A 23,673-nucleotide genomic window follows, 5' to 3' on the forward strand; every position below is an offset into this window, starting at 1 on the left:
GGAAATAGGCTGCCCAGGAAACTCAATATTTAGCACTTGAAACCCAGGATGAGTTCCAGAAACTGACCACTGCAGGAAACAATTTCTGTTTTTCTTCAAAAATAACCCGCTTCCCCAGATGAAATGATGAGAATTTATTCCCATAAGGAGATCATTCTAGGGTTGGGGACTGATTTCTCTACATTATGACTGACAAATTGAGCCCCACTAGTGGGATTTACCTAAGTTTCTAACATCATGATAGATACAAATCACTCACACAGCTGGCTACTCATTAATGATGCAAGGACTGGTTATTATTCATATCCAAGTCAATTGAACGACCTTCCAAACATTACCATTTTAAACAACTGTTCAAGAATTCTCGGGACTTGTTTTGGATATCTCTTTCGGAACATTAATAATCTAATCACTTGGGTATCCCCAGTTACTAACATTTTGAGGAGCTGATTGGACATTTGGCTCAAAATTCGTGCAAAGCAAATCCTATTAAAGAGGACAACTGGGATCCTTTCCCTTGATTGTTTAAATCATTGTGCTTTGATGGGAGACTGATACACAGTTTGCAGCCACAGAAATCCCAACACCACTTTGGTAATGACCCAAAAGGCTACTACCGCCAGTTTAAGGCTTTAGCCCAAATGAAGTGAACAGTTCTAAATACAAACATGTGAAACACAGCACAGGACTGGAACCCCTCTGAAGAATTAGCATAGCATTCGATCAGAGTGGTTGAATGAGATACATTCCCCTTTCAACTTGCCGACTCTAGCACTCAATGCATCTTATTCTCTTAACCTCAACGACATTCTGCCAGACATCATTCTGGAAAGTAGGTTACAAAAAGTGCTAGTCTATTAGGAGGTATTTTCTTTGGAAGGGGCAGATCAAAAGAGCTTTGCTTTGCTTCAGACAACTGAACAGGCTTCCGAAAGCCATTCTTAGTGCTTCTGAAATACATCTGGGCATTAAAGCTATCCCTCTCTAGACTGTAAGCTCAATGTGGGCAGGGAATGTGTCTACCAATTCTGCTGCATTGCACACTCCCAAGTGCTTACTACAGGCTCTGCATACAGTAAGCACTCAATAAATGCCATTGATCCACTGATTAAGCTTCAATGTATGAATGTTCCTCTGAACAGGATGTTCCAGTTCCACCAAATGACCGGACTGAAAAGGAAAATTTGCTCCTGCTGCCGGGGTGTGAGGATAGTCTCGGTTTTAACTGCCTCTACTCGCTTCTCTCTTCCCCATACTCTTCCTGCCCCTTTCTCAACTCCATGCTGGTCCCAGGAAACCCAGGAACAACTTAGTCTCTCTAGCAAAAGATGCAATGGAATGAGGAAGCAGAAATAGCTGGGTAGCAATTACCAAGTTCCTTGAGCACATTTATTTCTCTTTCCCTCCTTTTCTCCCTAGCTGTATGCCACCTCTTCCTGAGGCTTCTTGATGTCATGGGCCCCAGGGGCAGCAGCTATGAGGGGCCTAGTTCTGGCTTGCCCTTGCACATCCTGCTTGAAATAGACCCCTATCCAGAAGCCTTTAATCCTGGAATGTAAAACAGAAATCCTGGTAGCCCTGGAATCTGTCCAGTTGACACACTTGTCCACCTAATAATAATAATTGTGGCATTTCCTAAGCGCTTACTATGTGCCAGGCACTTTACTAAGAACTAGGGTACATATAAGTAAATCGGGTTGGACACGGTTCCTGCCCCACATGGGGCTCACCGTCTCAATCTCCATTATACAGATGAGGTAACTAAGGCACAGACAAGTGAAGTGACTTGCCCAAGGTCACAACTGTGTAGGCAGCCCTGATGCCCAAGTCAAATAGAAACACCTACCTTCGTGCCTGAATGATCGCGCTGGGCTGCCTAAAAGAAGAAAACTTTCAGATAATTGTTCAGTTCTCCACTTCACCTGAGCTATGAGAAGACCAATGGGGAATCACAAACTACCACCGACTGATTGTGACTGACTATCTCAGGGCTTCTCTGTTACAAGGAGCTACCACAAGATGGGAGTTGGGTATGGCCTGACAGATAATAAAACAGAGGTGGGTAGGAGGAACAAGGTCTGCACTTGGGGAAAGAGGGAGAAGGCAGGAAGGAGGTTGGGAAAGGCATGCGAGGCAGCTGAAAGTTTGGTCCACAGAGACTATGGCTGGCTGATTTGGCTGCAGATCAGCTCCAAAAACTCTGTGGCACACATACCCAGACCAATAAGGCAAATGGACAAGGGATAATATCAGGTTGCTGGAGGGACAGTTGGGAATAGAGAAGAGAAGTTGAAGGATGTTTGAGGGACCTTGAGTATGGGCGCCACGGAAGGCAGCTTTCGCCCACTTTCTCTGTCTGTCCTGTGACTGGTCAGGCAGACTTCTGAACTGTTGGGACCACTTGATCTGGTTCAGTAATGCACAGCTTGTATCCCGAAGGAATCTATCACCTCAGGATCTTGTGCAGGCAGAAAATATCAAGAGGTTGAAGAGGGGTTGGGACAAATGAATGGTCACTTCTGCATTTCCTCTGGTATTTAAAAAGCTGGGAGAGATTGGGAAGAGTAGCTGAGCCTTACAGAGCAAAGATCAGTCTCCCCCTGTGTTGAAACTGGAGAACAAGACCTTAGGAGTGATTTTCGGCTCAAAATCCCACTGGGTCACCAGGTGAGATTCACCTGGGTCTGCATTTCCTCTGGTATTTAAAAAGCTGGAAGAGATTGGGAAGAGTAGCTGAGCCTTACAAAGCAAAGATCAGTCTCCCTGTATGTTGAAACTGGAGAACAGGACCTTAGGAGTGATTTTCGGCTCAAAATCCCACTGGGTCACCAGGTTGGCTAGGTTCCCTTTGACAGGAAAGGGCTGAGGGGTTAGTGGTTGATTGGGAAAACGAAAAAGTCATGTCAATTCTAGCTGACACTAGGAATTCCCGGTCCACAATTATCTATGGAACAGCATGAATTTGGGTGGGCTACGTTTTTATGCCATTCCAATCAATTCACAAAAAGCGATTATAAAAAATCATTTTCAATCACATTCCACGTCACTAATGCAGACATAACTATTTCATCTCAACAGTTGTTTGGGAATATAAATTATGAATTTGCTTAATGATAATGTCCCGTGATATAGACCTTTCTTCCTCAAGATGCTATGAACTATAGGACCTCACAGCAGAGGAGGGATTAAACATAACATAAATGACTCTGGCTCAAACCTATTTATACACTCATTTCAAACGATTAAATTACAGCCAGCATTTCACTACCTAAAACATAATTTCTTATTTTATCTCTAAACACTACCAAAATATTTGCTACTGAAGGCAGTACAACTAAAGCACTTAAGCTTAGGGGAAGGGAATGTGTCTGCTAATTCTGTTGTACACTTAAGTAGAGTGCTCTGCACATAGTAAGCACTAAATATATAGGACTAAGACAAATAGCAAAAATTCACAAAAATAGAACCTGGTGAGTGCAAAAAGAATGCAAATAGAAATGAGAAGACACAATGTATTTTCAGCTGTGAATTGAGCTTGTGAGGTTATTGGCTAATCATAAAAAACAAATAACTCACCCCAAATATTTTACAATGCTTTTGAAGATTGATTTTTAAGGTTCAGCTAACATGCATAAATGATTTCCAAATTCAACAGGATTGTGATTTCAATGTAAGTTTGCCTTCACACAAAAAATGAAACTGAAGCAAAAACAAAACACTCATCCATCCTGGCTAAGACTTGTTCATAATTTTCTTTAAATATATCATCATTGTCATCAACAATTCTCAGGAAATTTCTACATTATGCAATGCAAGTGACATGTAGTTATAAAAAGAAGTATAAGACAGTCCTTAATTTCAGAGAATTTACAATCTAATGGATGGGAGGAGGGTGTTGAAATACACAAACTGACAATTAGTGCAAATGCCAGGGGTATAAAACCTAATTAGTAGAATTGGCATGATTTATATCATATGTAAACAAAGCATACTTTTTCATTACCCTGAAGAACATGGAGGCGAGTGGCTTCTCATTTCATTTGGGAGGGAGGAGGAAGGAACAGGAAACAGTACCCAAAGAAACTGCTAATGTATCAGATGATACTTGAAAACTCACAAAAAAGCATATTTTCAAAGGTTAGTCTACAAATCTAAACCCAACCCAAAGTGATGCTTTCCTGGAAATCAGTAGGTTCAACAGAGGTTGGCTAAATTCATAGTTCAAACTAGAAGAAAAGTTAAAGATATAGGGGGAAAAATTAGAAACGTTAACTGTTCACTCCTAAACAATGGGATGGGCACCACGGAAGGCAAAAGTGAATGACCAATGGTATATTTTTAGTTATATCTTTAAATTATGTACATACCTTTAAATGATACACTAAAAACTCCTTGAACGAGTTGTCTACACGCGCTGCCTGAAATTCCTCAACACCAACTCTCTCCTCGATCCCCTCCAGTCTGGCTTCCGTCCCCTACATTCCACGGAAACTGCCCTCTCAAAGGTCACCAATGACCTCCTGCTTGCAAAATCCAACGGTTCCTACTCTATCCTAATCCTCCTCGACCTCTCAGCTGCCTTCGACACTGTGGACCACCTCCTTCTCCTCAACACGCTATCAGTCACTTTTGCAGGCTCCTCCTCCCCCTCCCATCCCCTTACTGTGGGGGTTCCCCAAGGTTCAGTGCTTGGTCCCCTTCTGTTCTCGATCTACACTCACTCCCTTGGTGACCTCATTCGCTCCCACGGCTTCAACTATCATCTCTACGATGACGACACCCAGATCTACATCTCTGTCCCTTCTCTCTCCCCCTCTCCAGGCTCACATCTCCTCCTGCCTTCAGGACATCTCCATCTGGATGTCTGCCCGCCACCTAAAACTCAACATGTCCAAGACTGAATTCCTTGTCTTCCCTCCCAAACCCTGCCCTCTCCCTGAATTTCCCATTTCTGTTGACGGCACTACCATCCTTCCCCGTCTCACAAGCCCACAACCTTGGTGTCATCCTCGACTCCGCTCTCTCATTCACCCCTCACATCCAAGCCATCACCAAAACCTGCCAGTCTCAGCTCCGCAACGTTGCCAAGATCCGCCCTTTCCTCTCCATCCAAACCGCTACCCTGCTAGTTCAAGCTCTCATCCTATCCCGTCTGGACTACTGCATCAGCATTCTCTCTGATCTCCCATCCTCATGTCTCTCCCCACTTCAATCCATACTTCACGCCGCTGCCCGGATTGTCTTTGTCCAGAAACGCTCTGGGCATGTTACTCCCCTCCTCAAAAATCTCCAGTGGCTACCAATCAATCTGCGCATCAGGCAGAAACTCCTCACCCTCGGCTTCAAGGCTCTCTATCACCTCACCCCCTCCTACCTCACCTCCCTTCTCTCCTTCTCCAGCCCAGCCCGCACCCTCTGCTCCTCTGCCACTAATCTCCTCACCGTGCCTCGTCCTCGCCTGTCCCGCCATCGACCCCCAGCCCACGTCCTCCCCCGGGCCTGGAATGCCCTCCCTCTGCCCATCCGCCAAGCTAGCTCTCTTCCTCCCTTCAAGGCCCTACTGAGAGCTCATCTCCTCCAGGAGGCCTTCCCAGACTGAGCCCCTTCCTTCCTCTCCCCCTCGTCCCCCTCTTCATCCCCCCATCTTACCTCCTTCCCTTCCCCACAGCACCTGCATATATGCATATATGTTTGTACATATTTATTACTCTATTTATTTATTCATTTATTTATTTTACTTGTACCTATCTATTCTATTTATTTTATTTTGTTAGTATGTTTGGTTTTGTTCTCTGTCTCCCCCTTCTAGACTGTGAGCCCACTGTTGGGTAGGGACTGTCTCTATATGTTGCCAGCTTGTACTTCCCAAGCGCTTAGTACAGTGCTCTGCACACAGTAAGCGCTCAATAAATACGATTGACTGATTGATTTATTAAAAACTATTTATTTATATTAATGCCTTTCTCCCCCCCCCCACTATAAACTTATTTTGGACAAGGTAGCGTGCCAACTCCATTGTATTAAATTCACCCAAGTGCTTAGGACTGATCTCTGCATATAATAAGCTCTCAAGAAATATCATTAATTGACTGATTATTTTCAAGGCTGTTCATTTTGAATTTACATTATTCAATGCCCATCCTTGAAGGAGCTCAACCTCTTCCCCAAAGTAATCACTTACTTTGGAACTGTTATAGAAATTCATTTTAAGTCAGAATACATATATGTCAGAATCTTAATGTCAGCAAAACCCAAAATACAAGTCTGCGTTTATTGAATTGTTTGTCCAGGCCTTTGTGGAAATAACAGTTGATGTTCAGTATCTCTCAAAGGTACTATCAGAAGATGGGCAATAGATTAAATAATTGGAACTACAAAGCGGTCCTTTGTCTTTTCTTGCACTTCACTTTTATCTTCTGTGCCTACTTTGTTATATTCTTCTTTTAAACGGTATTTGTTAGGTGCTTTTTTTCTGCCAGGTACAGTACTAAGCACTGGGGTAGATATAAGCTAATCAAGCCCACGTCCCACATGGGGCTCTGTTATCGAACAGTAGGGTGCAAAATAGGTTAATCGGTGTAAATCGGCCGCAGGGTTCGAGTACCTCAGGTGGTGACTCAGATAGGAAAAATGACTCGGAGACATGAGTTCAGATGGAGCAGTAAAGAAGGAAAGTGGCTACCTGCCCGAGAGAGGTAGGAGTGACAAGCAGCCCCGATCCCAGCCGCTTCTTCCTCTTTTATTTGGTTTCAAATCCGAGCTACACAAAGGATTACTGAGTAGTGCCCCAGGTGAGGCCTTGGCATTCCTAGATCCTAAGTTAAAGTACAACCATTTGTTTGTCATGGTTTGGTTAGTGTTAAAATCCCTGTTTACAAGATGTTATCAGGAGATAATGGTGAACACAGGATGGGGACATTCCAAACAGAGAGAAGCCACTTTGGTTAATGTTACTTTACACACTGGAGTGCTTTCGGTCTGCACAAAATTGAGGGTTACTGTTGGTATGCACAAGATGGAGTCAGTCATGCCAAGTTCGCTGGTAGACAACAGGCTCACAGTCCTAGCCCCCATTTTACAGACAAGGCAACTGAGGCACAGAAGTGAAGAGACTTTCCCAAGGACACACAGCAGACAAGTGTCAGAGCAGGGATTAGAACCCAGTTCATTCTGACTCCCAGGCCTGTGCTCTAACCACTAGGCCAGGCTGCTAGTGTAAATCCGTAATGCAGCCAGTACCTGGTCCCGGAGGCACCAGGCTATGATGTTACTTGTAATGGAGAGCAGTGAGAAACCATAGGACTTGGCACAGTCTCATGCTTCACTTTCACTTCTCTTACTGGTTCTGATACAGCGTGGCTCAGTGGAAAGAGCACGGACTTGGGAGCCAGAGGTCATGGGTTCTAATACCAGCTCCTCCACTTGTCAGCTGTGTGACTTTGGGCAAGTCACTTAACTTCTCTAGGCCTCAGTGACCTCATCTGTAAAATGTGGATTAAGACTGTGAGCCCCACATGGGACAACCTGATCGACTTGTATACTGCCCCAGCGCTTAGAACAGTGCTTCGCACATCGTAAGTGCTTAACAAATGCCATCATTATTATTATTATTATCCCATCACCTCATGGCATAGTGGATACAGCATGGGCCTGGGAATCAGAAGGTCATGGGTTCTAATCCCAACTCTGCCACTTGTCTGCTGCAGGACAAGCCTCTTAACTTCTCTGTGTCTCAGTTACCTCATCTGTAAAATGGGGATTAAGACTGTAAGCCCTATGAGGGACAGGGAATGTATCCAATCCGATTTGCTTCTGTCCACCTCAGAGCTTAGTACAATGCCTGGTACACAGTAAGCGCTTAACAAATACCACAATTATTATTACGTACCCACTCTTTTCCCACTGTAGCCCAGGTCACACTCTTCATTCCTCTCAAACTGAACCATTATTATGTTTCATCCTTGTCTTTCTTTACAACAGCTCACACTTTCCCTTCTGCTGGGCATACCTCTCCCACTTCAGAACCTGCCAGACCACAGTTCTTTCCATCTTCAGACCCCTTCCGATATTCACACTCATTTCAGGAAGCCTTTCCTGATTGACTTCAAATTCCCCACCTTAAACCTCTCTATAACCACTTTGGCCCCTCTGCCACTTAAGCACTGTTATACGAATATCTTAAATGCCCTGTTTCTTCCTCCTTCCTGTGATTCATTTAAGAGTCTTTCTTCCCTGATAGATTATAGGCTCCTTGAGGGTAGGGATCAAGTCTACTAATTCTATTTTATTCTCCCAAGCACTTAGTACAGGGCACTGCATGCAGTAAGCACTTGATAAATGCTAATGCTTGATTTTCTTCTTGAATTTGGGGATAATGGTGGCACATTTGAGGTACTGTGGCACCTCTTCAGTGTTCCACATGGTGAAGAGCTCAAGTAGTGTGTCTTTTGTCCATATGTGTGTTTATTAATACTTATATATATTTTACTTCCTGCAATAGCCATATTTTTCCACCTGATTTCACTATGTGTAAAGCATTTGATATGATAAACCAATCTTGAGAGTTTTGTTCAGATTTCAAAGTTCTCTGGAAATTATGTAGCAAAACTGACATTTTGGACTGTGCTCATAAAGATTACTACCACATGGATGGTCTTTTCTAGTAGCTAGGTCACCTGAGTGAGAATTTTAGCTCTAGTATGTTTGTTAGTCTCTGGCCTTTTGTATTGAAATGCTAAATGCATTCTTATCATCTCCCAACACAACACTCACTTTGCAATCCCCCATCTAGCCCTTGACACAGCCTCTGAATCCATTTGCTTGTTTGCTTGTTAGAAGCAGCATGGCTAGTGGAAAGAGCATGGGCTCTGCCAGTTGTCAGCTGTGTGACTTTGGGCAAGTCACTTAACTTCTCTGTGCCTCAGTTACCTCATCTGTAAAATGGTGACTTAGACAGTGAGCCCACGTGGGACAACCTGATTACCTTGTCTACCCTAGAGCTTCTGCTTGGCACATAGTAAGCACTTAACAAATACCATTATTATTATTATTATTTTATTATTATTAATCCAACATGAAATAAATCCCTGGGCCAAATCAACCTGCAGTGAAAGGAGGCCCATACTGTCAGAGTGGAAACCCATCAAGCTTTTTATGTTGATTTAAATGGAGGGTTGATGCCTTTTTAATGGATATGAGGCATTCCACCCAGTTCTCCCAGTTCTGGGGCTATGTTCTTGCAAAGCTCCATTTTATGGAAAACTCACTAAGCACATGAGGACAAACTATTGCTTCCATCAGGTGTGCTGCCTGCCCCAAACACGCTTATTTTGTCATACAAGCAATCCCTTATTACCTAACAATGCTTCGGTCCAAACACATAGGGAAAGTATACATTATGGAAGAACTGATTATACCGAAAATCAGCTTTCAGGAAAGGATTAGTGACTGCTGGTTAAGAATTCTTAATTTTTTCTGTAATAACAGTTCATATAATAAAGGTGGGTGTAGGAGAAGGGCAAACCTGGATATCTCTTTGGATTCCTACTTCCTACTAAAGCCAAAGTGTTTGATTAATTGTTAGAATTAGAAAATACAATTTCATAAATATGATTACAAGAAGGAAAAGAGAACATCACTGTAGCAATTTCTTCACTTACACCCAATTATTCATTGCAATACAGACTCTAAAAATTCAAGCACTTTGACTGGCTCCTAGGCTTTAGAAACTGTACCTAATGAAGGAGTAAATTCGGACATTTGGCCAGAACTAAGTTTCTTTCCCTGGCTAGGCTGCTCACAACTCAAGTTTCATGCTTGATTGGGGGTTCCCCAAGGTTCAGTGCTTGGTCCCCTTCTGTTCTCAATATACACTCACTCCCTTGGTGACCTCATTCGCTCCCACGGCTTCAACTATCATCTCTACGCTGATGACACCCAGATCTACATCTCTGCCCCCGCTCTCTCCCCCTCCCTCCAGGCTCGCATCTCCTCCTGCCTTCAGGACATCTCCATCTGGATGTCCGCCCGCCACCTAAAGCTCAACATGTCGAAGACTGAGCTCCTTGTCTTCCCTCCCAAACCTTGTCCTCTCCCTGACTTTCCCATCTCTGTTGACGGCACTACCATCCTTCCCGTCTCACAAGCCCGCAACCTTGGTGTCATCCTCGACTCTGCTCTCTCATTCACCCCTCACATCCAAGCCGTCACCAAAACCTGCCGGTCTCAGCTCCGCAACATTGCCAAGATCCGCCTTTTCCTCTCCATCCAAACTGCTACCCTGCTCATTCAAGCTCTCATCCTATCCCGTCTGGACTACTGCACTAGCCTTCTCTCTGATCTCCCATCCTCGTGTCTCTCTCCACTTCAATCCATACTTCATGCTGCTGCCCGGATTATCTTTGTCCAGAAACGCTCTGGACATATTACTCCCCTCCTCAAAAACCTCCAATGGCTACCGATCAATCTGCGCATCAGGCAGAAACTCCTCACCCTGGGCTTCAAGGCTCTCCATCACCTCGCCCCCTCCTACCTCACCTCCCTTCTCTCCTTCTACTGCCCAGCCCGCACCCTCCGCTCCTCCACCACTAATCTCCTCACTGTACCTCGCTCTCGCCTGTCCCGCCATCGACCCCCGGCCCACGTCATCCCCCGGGCCTGGAATGCCCTCCCTCTGCCCATCCGCCAAGCTAGCTCTCTTCCTCCCTTCAAGGCCCTGCTGAGAGCTCACCTCCTCCAGGAGGCCTTCCCAGACTGAGCCCCCTTCTTTCCTCTCCCCCTCGTCCCCCTCTCCATCCCCCCGTCTTACCTCCTTCCCTTCCCCACAGCACCTGTATATATGTATATATGGTTGTACATATTTATTACTCTATTTATTTATTTATTTATTTATTTACTTTACTTGTACATTTCTATCCTACTTATTTTATTTTGTTGGTATGTTTGGTTCTGTTCTCTGTCTCCCCCTTTTAGACTGTGAGCCCACTGTTGGGTAGGGACTGTCTCTATGTGATGCCAATTTGTACTTCCCAAGCGCTTAGTACAGTGCTCTGCACATAGTAAGCGCTCAATAAATACGATTGATTGATTGATTGATTGATTTCATGCAATTGAAATCAAACTTTTCCTCCAAATACAGTAGTCCCATTGCTATGTGGTCCTAGAAGGAAACATCTTTGATGACGTGACGCTTGGCTTTGAAAATAGGGGCAGATTTGGACCTGAGAAATTGTTTGAGGCACATTTTCACTGGCTGCTTGTAAAACCAGACCTCTCCAGTTATCCTGTCCCACATCTCCCAAGCCTAAAAAATGAATAAGTGATCTCTTTTCCTAGTCAATGATAATCCAGGATATTTTCAGGATGCAAAGACTTTGCATCTTTAAAGATCTTTAGAAAAATTCCTTTCCTGGTTTGTATCCTCATCCTTCTCGGGCATCCATTATTATTGCCAAGTGATACATGAGAAACCCGACAAGACAAGAGGCAAAGGAACCAGACATGTGTGAGGTTCATCAGGGAGGCAGAAACTGAAGTTTTATTCTGATTCACTGAGCTGAGCCGTGGCATGTTTTTAATCAATCACTGACTCAATCATATTTATTTTATGATAAAAATAATAATAATACTTATGGTATTTGTTAAGTGCTTACTATGTTCCAGGCACTGTACTAAGCGCTGAGGTGGATACAAGAAAATCAGATTGAACGCAGTCCCTTTCCCATGTGGGACTCCCAAGCACTGTTCTAAGCACTGGGGTAGATACCAGGTAATCAGGTTGTCCCACATGGAGCTCACAGTCTTAATACCCATTTTATAGATGAGGTAACAGAGGCCCAGAGAAATTAAGTGGCTTGCCCAAGGTCACACAGCATACAAGTGACAGAGCTGGTATTAGAACCCGCGTCCTCTGACTCCCAAGCCCGTGCTCTTTCCACTAAGCAACGCTGGTAGATGTGTGCTGAGCAATATTTCAGGAAGATGATCTGGGCAGCAGTAAAGAGGATGGATTGAAGGGATGAGAGGCTGTAACCTGGGAGACACGATGAGTGTTTGACTTCAACTCAACAGACTGAAAACATCATGAAGAGTCCTTAAAGCACTCATAAGGGAGCTGATAAATGTGCTTCAGCAGCATGTGCATACACACGCACACACACACACACACACACACACACACACACATTAAGCAGATAATTACAAATTGTTCCTCAAAATTAGCGAAGCACTATGGACTGACAACCGGTTTGTGGGAAACTAAGATTACTTATCATCCTGCATCTGGCATATCCAAACACAGCTAAGAATCAACATCACCATCAAACTTGAAGGACAATCATGTAACGTTTCATAACTTACTTTAATTTTGTTATAAGGTTTGCTTCACTTCCACCTCTACTGGAAACTTTATGGACTAAAATGATACATCTGCTTTTGGATAGAGGCATTACTCCAGCATTTAAAATCATGACTCATTCATTTACCACTGTGAGTTGGATACATTTTATTCAAAGCGCCAATTTTAAGGAAGGAGCAGAGACACAGATAAAGGGATTTGCCTTATATCCAGAAAACAAATCACTTAAAAGAGCTGGAACTGCAACTTGTATTTGGCTCTTAATCTTTGGCTGCTTGGTCCAGGTGACTATTCTGTTTTTCTTGCTTAAATAATCCTGCCAACAATTCTAATTACCATGGAATAATTATGGAATAATGAAATGTGGAATAATTCCAATTATTATCATACAAAGAGGCTTAGTAGAAAGGGCCCAGGCTTGGGAATCAGAGGTCATGGATTCTAATCCCAACTCCACCACTTATCAGCTGTGTGCTTTGGGCAAGTCACTTCGCTTCTTTGTGCCTCAGTTACTTTATCTGTAAAATGGGAATTAAGACTGTGAGCCCCACGTGGGACAACCTGATTACTTTGTATCTACTCCAGTGCGTAGAACAGTGCTTGGCACATAGTAAGTGCTTAACAAATACCATTAACATTATGATTAGTATTATTATTATTAAGAAAATGAGAAATTCTTTGGGACAAACATAGGGGCACCACTATATCTAATTACCACTTTATCTAATTACTTGGTAGGCTAGATCCCTTCTGCCACCCCATCTTAGCTCATAGATTTCTTACTAAAACAACTTTGTCTACACACATTGCTTTTCTAATGCCAACCTATTCACCATTCCTCAGTCTCATTTATGTCACTGCCAACCCCTTGCCCACACCCTGTCTATGGCCAGGAATGCCCTCCTCCATATCTGATGGATACTCACTCCCCCAACCTTCAAAGCTTTATTAAAAGCACATCTCCTCCAAGAGGCCATCCCTGCTACACCCTCATTTCCTCTTTTCCCACTCCCTTCTATGTCATCCTTGCACTTGGATTTGCACTCTTTATTCACCCCTTCCTTACCCCACAGCACTGATACACATAGATGTAATAAATTTATATTAATGTCTATCTCCCACTCTAGATTGTAAGCTTACTGCGGGCAGGGAATGTGTCTACCAATTCTGTTGTAGTGGACTCTCCCAAGAACTTTTTACAGGGCTCTGCACATCATAAATGCTCAATAAATACCATTGTTAGATTGACTCATCCAATCTGCAATATTCCCAACAATTGATGAGAACAGCTCCTGAAAAAAACTGACTCTCTTCCAAACAGTATGCAAACATCCAGGGCCTACATACACAGTCACTTTTCTCTCGTGGATCTCAAAGAGAAACCCTGATCTCACTTCTTGGCCTTTCCTGTTGCATTTGAGAAATCACAAGAGTTCACTTTCATCATTTCCAATGTGATAAAACTGACTCACATTCTTCATCTCTGGGATTATTTTTGGAAATCATTTTTCATGACTAGGGCAGTAAAAACTTTTGAGGAACGTCTTGTTATTTTGTTTATTACATCTGAATTAGAGGCAAAGGGACCTTGTGACAGTTGGGGTCCAGTGATACTTGGAAATATACAAATCCTTGAAGAGATTTTTAAAGCTTCTGTTAACACTATTAGCAAAAAAAATACCTGACCACTCAGCTTCCAGGCTTATCTCATATAACATATGACTTCTACTGAAAAAGAACATAATTACTTTTGAAATATGATTAGTTACTTGCTTCATTACTTGTACTTGGCACATATTCTAGACTGCATGTTATCAGAGGGAATGGACTTGACTTAGTTATTCATACTGCTTTGAAATCTATCATCTGAGAACCATTTCTTTGACTTCAGGCCAGAGGAGCCCAGATTTCTTGTTCTTGGAGAAAGGGGAAATGTAATACAAGAAATAACAGGGAAAAAATATATTTTGCTTCTCAGATTAATCATTCTTTACCTAGAACATTATTAGCAAGACAAGTGCCTTGATAGGGAGTGGGACAGTAGCTTAGGTTATTGAACCATGGTGGCACAGCTCCAACTATGGCCAAAAGAATACCCACAAGTCAGGTTCTGGCCATGGTGGGCAGTCATGGCAGTCCTGCTAACAACACAAGTCTATGGCAAGGAGCAGCTCAAGTCCAGCACAGAGAGCAGCAAGAGCCCAGTGAAGGACAGCCAGTTACGGCACTACCAGCAGCAGGTCAGTGCAGAGAAAAGGCAGCCTCTTCCATCTCTTGGCCTGGTGGAAGGAGCATGGGCCCGGGAGTCAGAGGATGTGAGTTCTAATCCAGCTCTGTCACGTGCCTATTGTGTGATATTGGTCAACTCATTTCACTTCTCTATGCCTCAAGTTCCTCATCTACAAAATGGGAATTAATCCTACTCCCTCCTACTTGGACTGTGGGCCCTATATGGGACAGGGACAGTGTGCAATCTGATTAACTTGTATCTGCCCCAGTGCTCAGAACAGTGTTTGGTACATACTTGCTATCTTCCTTCAACTCATTCTATTAAAAACAAAACAATAAAAAAGACCGTCTATGAAAATAAAAAGTAATATATTTTTCTTCTCTTTCAATTCCCTTCTCAACCCTCTACAATCTACACCTTCACTCCCTCAAATGCCACTCCCTCCAAGTGAGATGTACTGTGGTCTATTAGATAATACTAAAAATGATGGTATTTGTTAAACGCTTACTATGTGCCAAGCACTGTTCTAAGCACTGGGGTAGATACAAGGTATCAGTTTGTCCCACTTGGGACTCACGGTCTTTATTCCCATTTTCACAGATGAGGTAACCAAAGTACAGAGAAGTTGAGTGACTTGCCCAAAGTCACACGGCTGACAAGTGGCAGAGTCAGGATTAGAACCCATGACCTCTGACTCCCAAGCCCGTGCTCTTTCCACTAAGCCACCCTGCAGCAAGAGCATGGACCTGGGAGTCAGAAAGACCTGGGTTTTAATCCTGGCTCTTTTACATGTTTGCTGTGTGACCTAGGGCAAGCCATCTAATTTATCTGTGCTTCAGTTACCTCATCTGTAAAATGGGAACCAAGACTGTGAGCCCCTCGTGGGATATGGACTATTTCCAACCAGATTAGCTTGCATCTACCCCAGTGCTTAGTACAGTGACTGGCACATAGTGAGCACTTAACAAATACCATTAAAAATAGTGCTCAATGACCTCCTTCATGCCAAATCTAGTTCCCCCTCAACCTCTTGGCTGTGTTTGTCAGGCAGATCACTCCCTTCCCCTGCAACATGATCTAACTTTTGTTTTTCTGACAGTTCTTTCCTCATTCTCTCTTGCTTCCTCTGGCTGATGTTCCTCAGTCTCTTTGGCCAGCTCTTCTTCTGCCTTTTCTTCACTACCTATGGCTGTCCTTCAAGCTTCACTTTTGCATCGTTTTTTCTCCTCAACTGACAGTCACTCCCTTGAGGAATTCAACCACTCCATGGATTTAACTGCCACCTCTTCACATAAGACTACCAAATTTACCTCACTATCCCCGACTTCTCTCTTTCCCTGCACTTTCCCATCCTGCCTCCGGAACACTGCTATATAGTTGTGCTGCTGTCACCTGAGATGGTCACCCCACCCAGGCCCCACAATCAAGAGGGAGAGAAGAACCCCGGAGAGAGAAGCAGCACGGGCCTGGGAGTCAGAAGGTCATGGGTTCTAGTCCCGGCTCTGCCACTTGTCTGCTGTGTGACCCTGGGCAAGTCACTTTACCCCTCTGTGCCTCAGTTCCCTCATCTGGAAAATGGGGATTGAGACTGTGAGCCCCACTTGGGACAGGGACTGTGTCCAACCCGATCTGCTTGTATCTACCCCAGCACTTAATACAGTGCCTGGCACATAGTAAGCACTTGAAAAATACTATGTTATTATTATGGACTCCTAAGTGCCCCTCAGTGAGGAAAGTTCAAATGAGCAGCTACTAATGCTTTGTACGGCACTGATTTGGAACCAAGCCAATCAGAGAGAAGACTTGGGAAGGACAAAGAGGGAGCCAAGTAGCTGTGGGGAAGGAGACTCTCAGCTTTAGAATGTAGCTTTAGATGTAAGCTCTAACTTTAAGCTCTCTGTGGGCCGGAAATGGGTGTGATACACTGCACTCTTCCAAGTGCTTAGTACAGTTCTCTGTACACAGTAAGCACTAAATAAATATCATCGATTGATGGATTGTTTGAGCTCTGACCCTGGAAGGACACAATGTGGAGGGAGAGATTGGAGATGTGATCCAAGTACGCTAAGATCCCTGGACAGTTTAGGGGTCCAGTGGTTAAGACTCTAAAAGAGCAAGGTTCCTGCCCCCGAGGGAGAGAAAGAGCACAGATACACCCAGGTATCCAAAAAACTTGCAGCAGATGAGGTTAGAACCTAAGGCAACTTCAGGGAAGAGGGGAAAGGAGCAGAGGAAAAAGAGACAGTCTAGGCCCTTGTCACATCTCGGGCCGACTGCTGCATCAGCTCCCTTGGAGACCTCCCTGCCTCCAACTTCCCCCTTCTCCAGTACATAGTTCACTCAGCTGCACAGATCATTTCCCTAAAATACCATTTTAAATATGTTTCTCAATTTCTCAAATGCTTCCAACCGCAGCTCTTTCTTCCTCACTCCCAGCAGAAACGCCTTACCACTGGCTTTAAGGCTCTCAATCAACAAAAACAGTGCTAAACAGTGTAAACAAGAAACGTGCCACATAACAAGTTACTGTCTTTAATAAGACTAATGGGAGATCCTCAGTTATAATCATAATAATAATGATGGTATTTGTTAAGCACTTACCATGTGCCAAGCACTGTTCTAAGCACTGGCACTGTTCTAAGCATGAACACAGTCACACATGCAACCATTGGTGAATTTCACTATCAGAGGTAACAGTAACAATAATAATAATAGCAGCATTTATTGAGCATTTAGGTGCCAAGCACTATACAAAGCACTGGGGTAGATACAAAATAATTAGGTCGATACAGTCCCAGTCCCATATGGGGCTCACGGGCTCAGAATATACATACCCCTATACTCACAGATGACCCGATTCTGACATGCAGCCTTCTGCACAACACTGTTTTCTGAGGTAGCCCAGGATAGGCAATCCCTGTTCCTGACATTCTATTCATTCATTCATTCAATCGTATTTATTGAGCACTAACTGTGTGCAGAGCATTGTACTAAGCACTTGGGAAGTACAAGCTGGCAACATATAGAGACGGTTCCTACCCAACAACGGGCTCACATTCTAGAAAGGGGATGTGAACTCCCTCCCCTTCCAACCCCTCCCTTGGCCACCTCTGCTCATCTCCCTGTGTTTCAAAATCCCTCAGGGCTCTTCTCCAGCTGAACAGTGTCATGACATACTGTATATTTTAACCATACTGGCCACTGCGATAGCCACTGCTGTGGCCTCCCAGCTTTCCATTCAATGACCCGTAGCCCGGCCTCTACTCTTTTCACATCAAATCAGGATGGGATGGGGAGGAGGGACCACCGATCCAGACTTCCAGCCATCAGGAAGGCAACATTTCTTGCACCCTTCCTGCTGTCAGTGGGGGTGGGGCCTAGAGCCTGGCCATGCTTCTGTCAAAACCCTTGTCATCATCATCATCATCATCATCAATCGTATTTATTGAGCGCTTACTGTGTGCAGAGCACTGTACTAAGCGCTTGGGAAGTACAAGTTGACAACATATAGAGACAGTCCCTACCCAACAGTGGGCTCACAGTCTAAAAGGGGGAGACAGAGAACAAAACCAAACATACTAACAAAATAAAATAAATAGAATAGATATGTACAAGTAAAATAAATAAATAAATAAATAGAGTAATAAATATGTACAAACATATATACACATATACAGGTGCTGTGGGGAAGGGAAGGAGGTAAAATGGGGGGAATGGAGAGGGGGACAAGCGGGAGAGGAAGGAAGGGGCTCAGTCTGGGAAGGCCTCCTGGAGGAGGTGAGCTCTCAGTAGGGCCTTGAAGGGAGGAAGAGAGCTAGCTTGGAGGATGGGCAGAGGGAGGGCATTCCAGGCCCGGGGGATGACGTGGGACGGGGGTCGATGGCGGGACAGGCGAGAACGAGGTACGGTGAGGAGATTCGTGGCAGAGGAGCGGAAGGTGTGGGGTGGGCTGTAGAAGGAGAGAAGGGAGGTGAGGTAGGAGGGGGCGAGGTGATGGAGAGCCTTGAAGCCCAGGGTGAGGAGTTTCTGCCTGATGCGCAGATTGATTGGTAGCCACTGGAGATTTTTGTCATTCATTCATTCATTCAGTCGTATTTATTGAGTGCTTTCTGTGTGCAGAGCACTATACTAAGTGCTTAGCAGTGTACTAAGTGCTTGTCTAGTTACTCCACTGCCTGCTCCAGCATGCCTCCCCAAAGGTAACCTCTTCGCCGCTGTTTCCGAAAGCAGCACTGAATTGTGTTGAGAAGGAAGAGGCCGATTCCACCTAGAATCTCTGCCCCTCCTCCCTCACCCTGATTCTGGGTGGCTTTTGAATGATGCTGGGAAAGCACCTGCTCCCTGCTGGTGAATGTGGAGACTGTCAGAGTTGCCACTAGGACAAGAATCGTCTTCGATTCTCTGCCACATCGGACTTTTTGCATCAAAAAGTCTTGCATCAATTTTCCAGAATGTGGATGAGCTTTAAAAAATTACTGAAGAGGATCCTACTAGCGAGAGAAGTTCAAAGATGTGCAGAGATGCTCAGAAGAACACAAGGTGTTTCATGCAGAAAAAAAGAAGGCTGCAGTTCACCCTAAATAGGACACATTCTTCACTACTATAAAATTGAGAAATCACCTTCACAGTCCGCAGAACAAGCTCTCCTTCCACAGCCTCCTGCAAAACCTAATAGCCTTATTACAACTCTGTAGTTAATGTTGTGATGATATGCTCTGAATTACTTTAACAGAGAATGCATAATAGTTTAGTGACGTTTAATGTTACCAAATAATGCTTGAAAAGGAATTTCACATTATTTTTAAAGGTTCTGAAACTAATCCAAATTTGTAACATGTGGAAATGAGAAAATTAACCCGAGGATACAACTGTTCATAAGACATCCATGTTTTGGGGGGACATATGTTAGCTGCACTGTGGGTTATGCCTGTAATTATATTTAAAAAGGTGATAAAGGAACACAGTACAATTAAATGATCATATAGCTATGTACATTTTACCAATATGATTGATAATAATTGGATTTAATGTTCACTATATAGTCTACAAAAGTTTCCTTGTGTTTAACATTGATGCCAAACAGAAAAAAATAGTAGTTGAAATGGTTTTATGCTCCCCTTAATAAGTCCATTTAAGTGTTTCAAAGATTGAGAAGGTGGGGAAGAAAACAGTATGTGAACAGAAGGAGGTGTTTCAGCCAAGCAAAATTTTGCTTGCACTGCAAAAATAAGTGTTGTCAAAGAAAGCACATTCTAAAATAGGCTGGCATTAAAATTCAACAATGATATCAAGAACAAACACTAAATGAAGACTGTTAGAGTGGGAATCCCTATACATAAATTCTGGTTTTAGTGACAGATTTGAGTTGGAATCACTGAATTCCACCTGCAGACATATCATGCCTAGTATTTAGAAACTATTAAATTCATGGCCAGTAACACACCAGGAAATATCCCAAGATCCTCTGCCCTTGCCAGAACAATAACGTACGTACTTAATTTTACACAAACTGAAGGATTAATGTCAAACGATTTACTAGAACTCTACTCCCCTTAATCTCAAAAACATGCTAATTAGCTTCCCTGAAATATACATAGATCATGTACATAAACAGAAAGAGGCTGTGAAAATAGTGTTTTAATTTTTTTTAAGGGTAATTCAAAGGTAAACCTCTTTTAATTCTTTTGATAATAGGTTACTATCCAGATTGTTTCCGTAATGATAGGCTCTAAAACGATTTCTAAAATAAGTGCTAATTTAAATTACTTAAAGGTGTCCAACAGAGACGGTTCAATTCATTACCTTGAAGATGAATACGTTATTTTAAACAGTACCTGCCGTAATGGGGAAAAGCAAATTTAATATAAACCGCAATTCATGCCATTGGGTGTAATTCATTCTGATGAAATTTGTCTTTAAAACACTGGGCAAGGAATGTAAGTGCTCAGAAGACTGGAATGCCTGAACCTAATGAGAGATTGGCTTTTGTGGATGATGAAATATCTATTCTGCTTCATGCAGATTTTAAAGGAAACCTTTAAACCATAGCTCTGTTTCAAGGTTTTTTGGTGGTTGTTTTTTTAATTTGTTTTTTTAATAGGATTACGGAGGAAAGTTTCAGAAATTGCACTATCAGAAACAGAAGATAGAACAGTGCTTTGTACATAGAAAGCACTTAATAAATGCCATCATTATTATAATATATTGAAATCTATTGAATCTATTGAAAATGAAAAAAGGAATATCTAGTAGCAAGAGCAAGGGTCTGGGAGTCTGGAGACCTGAGTTCAATTGAACCTCAACCTCATCACTAGCCTGCCCTTGGTAACCTCAGGCAAATTCCCTTAACCTCTCTGTGCCTCAATCTCCTTATCTGCAAAATGGAGATAAAAACACCTGACTCTTGGCATTTCATAGGGATTGTGTGGGAAAAAGTGAGGAAACTGACGCCCCTAAAAGCAGTTAGATTCTCTCCTCACACCAGTCCCACATCACCCTTAAGCACTTTGACATTCATCCCACTCCAGTCCCACAAGACTTATGTACATATCTTTTATTTCATTGTCTGTCTCCCCTACTAGACTGTAAACTACCAACTGTATCGTACTTCCTTAGGGCTCTCCTATGGATTGTGCTGCAAATTCATGCCACTTCCAATTGCCTATGCCTTAGTTATAGATCAGTTATTTTACATTTGAAACTATCAAATAAGCAAGGGTTAGAGAGGAAATGAAAATGAGAGGCAAGTGCACTGTGGACAGGACAAAATTAGCAGCAGGCACATTTTGGGACTCTACCTTGTATTTACTTATCATCCAAATCTGGGGGAGCCTACCATCAGATTCATTTTCACAATCCTTTTGGAGGAAGCAGAAGTTAGAAACACAATTTTTCAGATGAGGCAGAGAGAGGCAAAGACCTTCTCGGTGGGACAGAAGCAGAGCTGGGTGAGACTTCAGCTGCATCTCCTGATGCCCAGGATCTGTGCCTTCTTCACCCCGCTGTAGCCCCACTGGACTTATAGGTACCTGACAGGGCCTGAGAATTATATTTACATAGTGTTGCTACTAATTCTCAAGGTGAGGGAACTGCATCAACTGGAATTGCTTTGCATTTTGTAAAAGGCTGAAATAAATAATAATAATAATTGCATTTATTAAGCACTTACTATGTGCAAAGCACTGTTCTAAGTGCTGGGGAGGTTACAAGATGACCAGGTTGTCCCACTGGGGGCTCACTATCTTAATCCCCAATTTACAGATGAGGTAACTGAGGCCCAGAGAAGTTAAGTGACTTGCCCAAAGTCGCACAGCTGACAAATGGCAGTGCCTGGATTTGAACCCATGACATCTGACTCCAAAGCCCGTGCTCTTTCCACTGAGCCACGCTGCTTCTCTAAATCCATTTCCCATGGAAGATACTGGTCACCCAGATTGAAAAATAAAAATGATGTGGATGACAGAAATTCAATGGATCATGACAGACTTTTCAAGAAGTGCAATGCTGTTTCCTAAAATATTTTATCTAGGAGTCACCTATCATTTTAGTGTCCCAGATAAAATGTGCTCCACAAAGCAGAACAGAGGAGTCCCTGATCATTTTATCTTTCAATACTTAATGGCATAGATATTCAATGCTCCACAAACTACTAACCCAAGAGAAAGCATTCCACTGAATTTTGATGTTTCGATTCTTACCTGACCAATGCCCAGTGCTGGTGCCTGTTCTATCTGTGCATGTATCGCTCACAGGCTTAAACACAGTTTCCCATCCACCAGTAGCATAACGCCAGTTCTGAGACTCCAAAATGAGAGTTCGTTGGGTACCATACGCAATCATGAAGCAGTAGACGACATGATGAAGTTGACAGCCATAACCACAGCCTTTGTTGATATTACACACCAGTTTCTTGGCTTTAGAGCAATCCTTGGGGTTCTAGAGGTGGGAAGAAAAGAAAACAAAAAGCTGGAGTCCACTGAGAGCAGACACATATTTCTGAGTTAAAAAATGGAAGTGTTGCTAATCATGGGCAAGCTATAGATGAACCTGGCATCAGAGTGAAGCACGGACTTGGGAAGGAAAAGACTGAAGTCAGGGAGTATGGCAAAGTGGTTAGTGGTGCAGTTAAGCTGGGATATGACGTGTATCTGTTCCATCATGGTGACCCTTTGGATGAAGAGGAAGGGGTGGACTCTGGAAATGTTCTAACAGAAAATCTGACAATATTTAACAACAAATTTGATGAGAAGGATGAATGAGGATGCAACAATAATGCCAAGATTGCAGACTAAGGAGACACGGAGGATTCTGAGGTGGTGAACCATAATGGAAAAGTGAGCTTGAGAAGAGGATGAAGGAGGGACGGTGAGAAGCACAATTTTAGATATACTGAGTTTAATCTGCTGGCAAGATATCCAGGGGAGATGTCCTGAAGGAAGGAGGAAACAGTAGAATGCAGAGAAGGAGAGAGACAGGGGCTAGCAAGGAAGATTATGGATTCGTCTACATAAAAGTGGTAGTTTAAACAGTGAGCGTGGATGAGCTTCCCAGGGAAGGGAGTGGGGTACTCTGAGAAGAGAAGGTTACCCAGAACAGAAGCCTTGAGGAACACCTTTACACAAGGGGTAGGAGGCAGAGGAAGAGCCAGCAAAAGAGGCTGAGAAGAGTTGGCCAAAGAAGTAATAGGAGAGCCAGGAGAGAACTGTCAGAAAAACCAAGGGCGTGGTTTACCATGTCAGAGGAAGCTGAAAGGACATGGAAGATGGGCCAGAACAAAGTCCATTTGATTTGGCAAGAAGGTGGTGACTGGTGATCTTGGGCCGGGTGATCTCAGTGGAGTGAAGGGGGCAGAAACCAGATGGATGAGGGTCAAGAGGGGAGTTAGAGGACAGCAAGTAGAGGTCTGTTCAACCTGAAAGATGAGTTTGGGCAGGAATGGGAAGAAAGAGAGAGGGCAATAGTAATAGCTGGATTGGGCAAAGAGATCCCAGAGAACGATTTTTTTCAGATAACAGAGGCAATAGGCTTATTTGAGGGCAGAGGGGAAGGAGCCAATGGGTAAAGAACACTAACATATAATGATAATAAT

General features: G+C 43.4%; 1 protein-coding gene across 6 annotated transcripts in view; it reads right to left on the bottom strand.

Moving 5' to 3' along the window:
* The window catches only part of FUT8 (fucosyltransferase 8), a 392,751-nt gene that overhangs the window by 38,491 nt on the left and 330,587 nt on the right, over positions 1–23,673 (bottom strand). For all 6 annotated transcript variants that reach the window (XM_038765688.1, XM_038765691.1, XM_038765685.1 and 3 more), the window contains one exon: positions 22,283–22,520. In XM_038765688.1, the coding sequence (XP_038621616.1) occupies positions 22,283–22,520 (238 nt within the window). The remainder of the gene's footprint in view (positions 1–22,282; positions 22,521–23,673) is intronic.

The sequence above is a fragment of the Tachyglossus aculeatus genome, chromosome 23 (genome assembly GCF_015852505.1).
Source record: "Tachyglossus aculeatus isolate mTacAcu1 chromosome 23, mTacAcu1.pri, whole genome shotgun sequence".
NCBI lineage: Eukaryota > Metazoa > Chordata > Mammalia > Monotremata > Tachyglossidae > Tachyglossus > Tachyglossus aculeatus.